The sequence below is a fragment of the Trifolium pratense genome, linkage group LG7 (genome assembly GCF_020283565.1).
Source record: "Trifolium pratense cultivar HEN17-A07 linkage group LG7, ARS_RC_1.1, whole genome shotgun sequence".
NCBI lineage: Eukaryota > Viridiplantae > Streptophyta > Magnoliopsida > Fabales > Fabaceae > Trifolium > Trifolium pratense.
Window position 1 is genome coordinate 13,291,173 of NC_060065.1, and position 8,633 is coordinate 13,299,805.

General features: G+C 34.4%; 1 protein-coding gene and 1 long non-coding RNA gene across 6 annotated transcripts; one reads left to right on the forward strand and one right to left on the reverse strand.

Moving 5' to 3' along the window:
• Window positions 1–690: 690 nt before the first annotated feature.
• Window positions 691–5,435, forward strand: LOC123897095. 4 transcript variants are annotated; one of them, XR_006804795.1, is made up of 10 exons: window positions 691–1,108; window positions 1,202–1,251; window positions 1,568–1,655; window positions 1,796–1,889; window positions 2,166–2,275; window positions 2,445–2,740; window positions 2,854–2,929; window positions 3,051–3,159; window positions 3,524–3,651; window positions 5,093–5,435. It is a non-coding gene; the product is annotated as an uncharacterized LOC123897095 (long non-coding RNA). The 4 variants fall into 4 exon arrangements; XR_006804797.1 differs by having other exon boundaries at window positions 1,796–1,849; XR_006804796.1 differs by having other exon boundaries at window positions 750–990.
• A 419-nt stretch (window positions 5,436–5,854) lies between these two features.
• LOC123897096 (protein argonaute MEL1-like) lies at window positions 5,855–7,540 on the reverse strand. Of its 2 annotated transcripts, none has more exons than XR_006804799.1 (5): window positions 7,395–7,540; window positions 7,169–7,285; window positions 6,949–7,056; window positions 6,800–6,870; window positions 5,855–6,400 (listed from the first exon to the last, which is right to left on the reverse strand). XR_006804799.1 is itself a non-coding variant. In XM_045947592.1 (5 exons), the coding sequence occupies exons 1-5, from the start codon at window positions 7,410–7,412 to the stop codon at window positions 6,284–6,286; spliced, it is 408 nt and encodes a 135-aa protein (XP_045803548.1). In that variant the 5' UTR covers window positions 7,413–7,540; the 3' UTR covers window positions 5,856–6,283. The 2 variants fall into 2 exon arrangements, 1 of the variants encoding a protein (XP_045803548.1); XM_045947592.1 differs by having other exon boundaries at window positions 5,856–6,400; window positions 6,823–6,870.
• Between the last annotated feature and the right edge of the window lie 1,093 nt (window positions 7,541–8,633).

An 8,633-nucleotide genomic window follows, 5' to 3' on the forward strand; every position in this document is an offset into this window, starting at 1 on the left:
TTACTTTTTTTTCAAATATATTATTTATTAACAATTGACATTGAAATATGAAAAATCATTAATTAATACATATATTTAACACAAAGAGTAATTTCTTAGTAATAATTATACACATTTAGTTAAATTTATTATTTCAACAATTTTTGTTGATACTCATAATTTTAGTACGTAAACTTTTTTTTATTACCCATCGAATATTTTTTATGTAGCGGACAATGATTCTCTTGAAGAATCGATATCATAAAAAATTTCTCTCAGCAACTTGGAACTTAAAATTTTTACTTTTATTTTTTTTCCTAACTATTGTTCTGAGGGCACTATTTAGCCTAACCCTATGTTTAAATATCTTTATATACTAAAGGATGAGTGGTTTTTCAAGCACCAAATGCAAACCCTAATTTCTTGCCCAATCAATCTCCTACATTTTTCCATGTTGACCAATCACATATTGCCACCTCTAGGTTTCCATTTCATCTAACCTAATTTGCTTGTCCTTTGGTAACCCTAATATTCTATCCAATAGTTAATTGACACTTATTATATGCTTAGAAAACCACATGGTGGCAACTAGAAACTTCTATATGATTGCAATGATTCAGCCTGCATCAATCCTATTGGGCCTTTCCTTGCACCAATTGAAAAGCTCCACTAAACACAAAATGACAGCAAGTAAACCAAGTGAATCAGAACACAGATTTGGTTCAGCCCACAGATTTCATCTCTCTGTTAAGAAAGAATCCCACCAATTCCCCAATGCTATACCCTCAAGGTTGTCAAACTCTTTCTCTCACCCTCCATCTCGTCCTTGTCCTTCACAATCGCAACCACCACCACCACCACCACCACCTATGAGGGAGTGGCCGAGTGAGAGATTTGCCGGCGGGTGACAGAGAGTTCCGACCGATATAGAGAGTTCCGGTGGTGTTTCGCGGTAACACGGCGGTGTTTGACGACGGCGGTGACAGAGCTTCTTTCTCCTTCTTTCCTCTGGTTCGATATTTCTTTCTATACATTTATTTGCTTTTTTTTTTTCTGTTGTTTTTTTTTTTGTTGGTTAGGATGATTGAAGATTTGAGGTGGTGGTGAAATGTGGTGGTTATGGTGGATGGTGATGTATCTCGAAATTCATCTTCTAGATTTCATCTTTCTCAATTTGTGAATATTAATCTCTCTAACTGGTTTTCTGTGTTGTTTTTTGCAGGCTCTATGAAAGAGGCAGCTCAGTTTCAATTTTTGGGTTCTCAATTTTAGGTTTGGTTTATGTTTTTCTGTTTCTTTGCTGGGTTTTCTTCTATTTTTCATGTATCCTTCTTGCTGATTTGTTCATCATCTTCTTGCAAAGAAATAGAAGCCTCATCCCATCAATTTGAGTTATAGTTGTTTAGATTAAATATACATTCTACTTAAGTTATAAACAATAGAAGTTTTATCATTTCATTATCTTCTTGATTATGAATGATGACAAATTTAATAAGTTTGATTGACAGAACAATGACAAATTTAAAAGTATGGTTGATTTTCATGTTTGATAAAGGGTTCTAAAACTAAGTTTTTTTTTTCTTTGCAGAGAATACCACAAGCTGTTAGGAATTTGGGTTTGTCAATATGAAGCCAACTTTGGGTCAAGCTCAAAGTAATTGGGAAGCTGATAAAATGTATGTGGACATGCTAAATGCTTGGCATTTTTTACACTCTAGAATTTGTTTTCTTTTTTGTGTTTGTTTCTGGTTTATTTGATTTTGGTCTTGAGGATCATGTTATGTTGATGTTCATCTGTTTGTCTGTTATGCTTCAGGCTTGATGTTTATATTCATGATTATTTTCTGAAAAGAAAGTTGAACGCCAGTAGGTAAGAAACTAAGAAACAAAAGTTTCGACGGATCCAGTAGGTAAGAAACTAAGAATTAAGATTGTTGATCATTCTTTACTATGTTGTGTTAATGTGTTATCAAGAATTAGGTTAACATGTGTTTGTCAAGAATTAGGAGAGTTTTTTTTAGGTAAAGATGCAGAGAATTGATTTAATTTATCTTCTAAGCTTGCACGTATTTCTATTTAACGTTTTTTTATTTGAAATCATAGCTCAAAAGTTTAAATTATATGATATGATGAAAGCAGTGGCGCAACTGAGTATATACTGAGTTTGTAAGTTTTGTTTTTGATAGCAATTGATGCACCTGGAGGATTTCTTTTCGAGTGGTGGTCTGTCTTTTGGGATATATTCATCTCGAGAACAAATGAGAAACATTCTGAGGCTGCTGCCGCTTACATTGAGGTGAGCTTATTATGTAACACATATATTTTATTTTTGTTAGGGTATGGCTACGTGTATCTATCCTCTCGAGGACCCCCCTTGGTGGGAACCTGGTGCACTGAGCTGCTTTTAGTTCTATATATTGGTTGGTAGCAAACTTGATCTTATGCATGTATTTGCATGTTGATAGACCCAGCAAACGAAGGCAAAAGAACAACTTCAAATGCAGCAAATGCAACTAATGCAACAACGCAATGTCCAGTTACAGAGAAGAGATCCTAATCATCCTGCACTGAGTGGACTGGGTGGTTCCTTAAATGCCATTAACTCTGAAGGTATGTTGGGGCAGCCACCAGCAAGTGTGTTGGCTATGAAAATGTATGAAGAGCGAATGAAACACCCTCATTCAATGGATTCAGAAGCATCTCCAAATCTTATCGATGCGAATAGGATGGCTCTTCTCAAATCAGCAACAAGTCATTAAGGGTAACTAACTTTGCTTAGTTTTATAGATTGTAGTTACCGTGTGCGAGAAAGTATCACTATTAAGTTGATCTATGGATCGAATTGCTAATAATTAGGGTTATTTTCCGTTTCAGTCAGCTGGTTCATGGTAATTCAGGGAATATGTCCAATGCATTGCAGTAACTGCAAGCACGGTCTACTTTAACCAATGTAACTACTTCAACCATATCCTAACTTAGATATTGCACATGTTTTTCTTAACTATAATTTTGAATTCTTTCTCTATTTTCACCACTACTATGATAAGAAAGTTGATAAATTAATTTTCCAGGACATCAAAGGAGATGTTAACATTGGCGCTGGTCCAAAGAATTTGCCTTTGGATACATCAGTTTATCGACAAGCAATTTTACAATCAAAATCTGGGTTAGGAAGTGCAGGTGTTGTTACTGTGCCCTCCTTCACATTTTTACTTCAAATTTCTGCTTTTTATGATCCGTCTTTGTATTAAAACTTTTTCCTTTCTGTGCGCACGTGTGTGGTGGTTTAGAGGGCCAGAGTGCTGTTTCATGCAGCATATTATGTTTTTTGTGATGAAAATAAAAGACTATTTCTGTTGATTTTCTTGATAATCCTTTTTCCTAAGTGTAAAATTATAATTTCCAACATCATCTTTAAGTGGCACGTGTATTATATGTTGATGTTAATTTTAGGTAGGGTGTTGTTGATTGGTGCAGCTGATTTTATGAAAATTAGAATTTTTTATGTTGTATATTTCAACTGGATTTTGTGACTTTGATATAGGCAAGAGGCAGGCTGAGGAAGAAGTACAGGCAGTGAGTGCAAAAAAGCAAAAGCTAGAAGAGGTTCATCAAAAGAAGGAAGCTGAGTTGAAGAAATTTAAGAATGATGAAAGTAGTTATGAGGAAGAGGTACTATTATATGCTTTAACTGTGTTTCTTGTGATGTATTCAAGAGAATGCAGACTTATTTTAGTATTCTGCTTGTACTAAGTTGAAAGTTGAAACTAAGCTTTAAGAATATATCATGGCTTCATTTCATAGTACAAATGTATAATTATAGGTATAGGTATTTTTTGACTCCCTCACTCATACAGTACAATTATTAGTGAAATTTTTACAACAATCTTATGCAGATTTTGTGCTCTAAACCCTATCCAAAAACAATTGCATTTATTTTCCTTGACCTCTCTATGTAATATGAAAAATATTTTTTTTATTACTATTTTTCTGAACTCATTGTTTAAATATTTGTGTAGTTTCAATTTTTTATTCAAAACATATACACATAAAAATATGATTAGAATGAATTGTATTGTGTATGCTGTCAAGTTTGTTTGGGTTTGTGGATAGTGTTTTTGTGATGCCTCTATCACCATATAAATAGATACTTTTAATTACTTTTAGTTTGATTTAGATATAAAGAATTATTGTGAGCCTTTGAATTCCTTACTTTAGTGACAATTGGTGAGGTACATAGCTTTGATTGTGTTTGAAAACTCTCTTTGATTGTGAAAGTGAGCACTCAAGGTGTTTGAGTAAATGTCTCGATATGAAAAATTGATGGCTTTATGGTCTTACTATTTGTGCTTTTCTAAACCATCATTTGTATGCAATTAGTGAAAGAATTAGTGATAACTGATAATTTCTTAGCTTATTTATTCAGGTATGACAAAATTACTTCATTTTAGAAAGCAAAAATGTTAGCTTATTAAGTTTGCTTATTTAGAGGTGTTTCTCCATGGTGTATATATTATGCATTGGACTCCAACTTTTTATGATCAGCAGACAAGAACATTAGTCCATTGTAAAAAAGCAGTGATGATGATTATTCATAGTTCTAAATTACAGCGGTGATGATTATTCATAGTTCGATGCTGAAGATAAATTTAAGGGACTAAGTTGTCCGAACTATTGAGTATCAATGCTAATTTACTCCTCTAATAAAAGCAGTGATGATTATTAATAGTTCTAAATTACAGTCCGCAATTACAATTGCAGCAGCATCACATGCATTTGTCGGTATTTTGCCGCCACAACTGGGAGTGCAACCATAGTTTAGAATCATATTCTTGCACTTACACAGTAGGGTAAGCCATACAACAGTACCGTCGCACTTATACTTTGTTTTCTGTCATAATATTAGTTGACTGTGGCAGCCGGGAAGGTTGTGTCCAGTATACCATTCACACATTAGGTCTCTAGACTCTAATCGAATAAAAAGATTCAATATAGCTATGTTTACATTGTTGCACTTGGTTGTGGAGTTGAAACCAATGATAAATCATGCTGGTAACATTCAATATAGTTATCTTTTTATCTCAGATATGATGAATTTCCAAATTTTGTGCAGGGAATTTTAGATTGTAGGATATGATAGAAGACTATCAATTTGGTTTGGGGCCTTAGATCTATATGCGACATGATTGCCTAAAGAGGGACTTGGAGCTTGAAGTTATCAACCAAATTAATGGAAAAAAGGAGCTGTGATTATTTTTGAATTATTGTTTAGAGGAAGAGAGAAATAATGTACTCTTGCATCCTTATTGTGCATTGAAACTTTTTTTTTCCCTTCATATTGTAATGATAATGATAATTTATGTGGTTGTTTTTGTAAATTGAATTTGGATATAATGAGATTGACCTAGAAAAGTCTCCTATATTGAAGAATACAGGAAGGATGAATTCTATTTTGGGACTTGCTATCATGTCCTTCACAAAATTCTTCTTAATTTAAAACATCCTATATTTGTAATGATATATGCTTCACTCACTTGATTGACAGCATTCATGATTGAAATAAATTTGACGTTCAGCCAAATGAACCAATTTGATTAATTTTTGTATGCTTATGACTAACTTCATTTGGCTCATAGCATCCATGATTGACAACAACCATGATTGTTATATATATGACGTTCTTCCAAACCCGTGCATCGCACGGGTCGGTTACTAGTTTTTTAAAAAACTAGACGGCCGCCCGTGCGTTGCACGGGTTCGGCGGAACATGATTTGTATACCAATCATGGTTGCTATGAGCCGAGGTAGTTAGTCATAAGCATATGCAAATTCCTTAGGGGGAGTATCATTTATATACCAATCATGGATGCTATTAGCCGAGGAAGTTAGTCATGAACATGCGGAAATTAATCAAGGGGACATCATTTACATCGCAATTGAAATAGTCTCATGTCGCAATTAAAACAAAGTAAAGTAAGTACATATTCATATCAGAAAACAACAAAAAAATATTAAAGGTCAATTGGATCACAAGAATTGGAACCAACACGGACATCCTTTTTGTTGTGGACCATTTGTTCCTTCATTAGTTTACTAAATGTGGCTTGTTGAACAGCAAAATATGACTCCCAAACAATAGCTTCTTGTGAACAATGTTGCTTCCATTGAATACACGTTGGAGGTATCGGACAACCATCCTTCAACTTGACATAGACATAATGACCGGGAATAGCTCCAAGATAAATAATCAGCGAATAAGGTGTTGGTTAATGTCTGTGAGGAAATATTATGGTTCAAACATACATCATACCAGTCCCTTGGCTTGACACATAGTAACCAACACTTGGCAAAACAGAGTTGGGTCCATTCTTGCAAAGCAAAGGCAACCCCAAAATTGAACCTTGCCACCATCAATCATTTTCTACAAAATAAGAGGTTTACACTACTCAGAAATCTAACCATTAGCAGGGGAAAGAAAACTATCTATCATTGAAAGCATAAATTGGACTAATAGTGTGGTCAACAATCTAACCATTGTCATAAGAACAGAATCTTATACATGATATTGAAAACATAAATAAGAGGTTTACACTAATCATAAAAATCTATCCATTAGAAGGGGAAAGAAAACTATCTATCATTGAAAGCATAAAATGGACTAATAGTTCGGTCAACAATCTAACCATTGTCATAGGAACAGAATCTAATACATGATATTGAAAAATATTAGTTGAGATTGTAACATGTTTACATAAGATCTAATACACATTTCCAAGAACACGAGTATAAATAAAAGAAAAAAATAGATTCATCATTTTACATTAGAAATCATATTCCACTGACCCATCCGAGGGCAAGTTTTGATTCTCCACCAGTTCCATGATATTTGAGCTGCAGTCAAAAGATAAAATTAAATATCGCACATCATGATAATTTCAAAACTTTATTAAGCATGAACTACGCATATACCGTTGGGGGTGTCAAAACACGGGCATCAACCAGAGCAAGATCCTCTCTTACATTGATTCTAAACTCCTTCACAACCTTGTATGAGTTGAAGCGGTGCTGCTTTACGATCTACCAAGAAATGATATGACAATTATGAAGGGGAAAAAAGCATGCACACAACCACAACCTCAATAAAAACATAACTTTGATAAAAAAACCATCAATATATTATACATCATACATTTTTAATATCTTGTTCTCTCTGATGAGGACACTGGCAGGTAGCCCTTAGAAGATTGGTTACTTGCTCTTCATTCAATCTTTTAGAGTACCTCTGTCCAGACTCAATTTGGCAAAGCTACAATGAATAGAAACACAACAGATTTGAGGTCTAGTATAACCGAACATTGCAAAAAACATCAGGCAGAACATTAATATATAGACAAAAAAAGAAGTGAAAAAAACACATCCATTGAAAAATACATAGGTCTTGTGTCACTTCCAGATTGGATAGCAGGAAGAAGTGGATACTTCTGCTGAAATTTTTTATAGATGATTCAAATTTCATACCTGATTTGATTTTTTCAAGTGACTCCTATAAGGCACTCTATTGAAGTAGTGTTGGAACAAAATTGATTTAAAAATGTTAGCCCCTAAATCTATAAAGGTTTTGATGATAACAAAGTATTAATAAACAATTGGAAGGACTAAAAATTTATTTTAAGTGCGCAGATATAAGCATCAGATAAGCTCTGAGTGAAGCTCAGAGGATGTGAATTCAGAAGTTCACAAGCGCTCAGAAGATGTTGGACTTCAGAAGTTACAACCTTCAGATGATGAAGTCTTCAGAACTTCTTAAGTGACGAAAGCTTCATCAACCTCTGAAGATCTTTTGAAAGCTGTGAAGATTCCCTTTGCAAGTCAACTCTTCTACCAATGAAGAAAAGGACCTTTCAAGCCTGATCAGTTCAGCTACTCTTGTTTTGTCTGTCCTCACTTGAGAACGTGGGTCTTCAGACTTGTTAGCTGAATAAGGAAAGTCTACTCTGCAATAGTCAAAGTATCTGAAACTCTTACTCAGTTTAGATACAAACAAACTGCATCAAGACAGACTGCTTGAAGACAAAAGATTATCAACTCCAACGGTTCTTTTTGCAACGACTCTTTTCTGGTGGTATATATACTAGAAGGATCAGCTGCATCATATATACAATTATTAAGGATTGAACGTGCGCTGAACAAACTCTGAATTCTGTGTATACAAGCTCTGAACCTCTTATCAAGTGTTTTTGCACTTTAGTCAAATACTCTGTACTCTTTGTATTTGCTCTCTTTAGGTTCTTCTAAGAGCATTTGTATATCTTCATATACTTTACTATTTCTTGAGGAAACTTAAGCTTGTGTGCTTAAGTGTGAAGTCTTAAGCTTGTGTGCTTGAGCATTGTTGAGAAGTCTCTTGCTTGTGTGCTTGAGCAGGTGTAATCTTGTGTGATTATAGTGAAATCCCTTGGAAGTGCAAGGGGACTGGACTACTCTCGTTTTGTGAGAGGAACCAGTATAAATTGCTTGTGTGATCTCTCTCTCTCTCTCTTAACTTGTTTTATTGTGTTATTTATCCGCTGCTGTTGTAGTTAAGTTAGGAACTTGAAAAAGTTTTAAACTTGACTAAAACACAATTCAACCCCCCCCCCTTCTTGTGTTTTCAC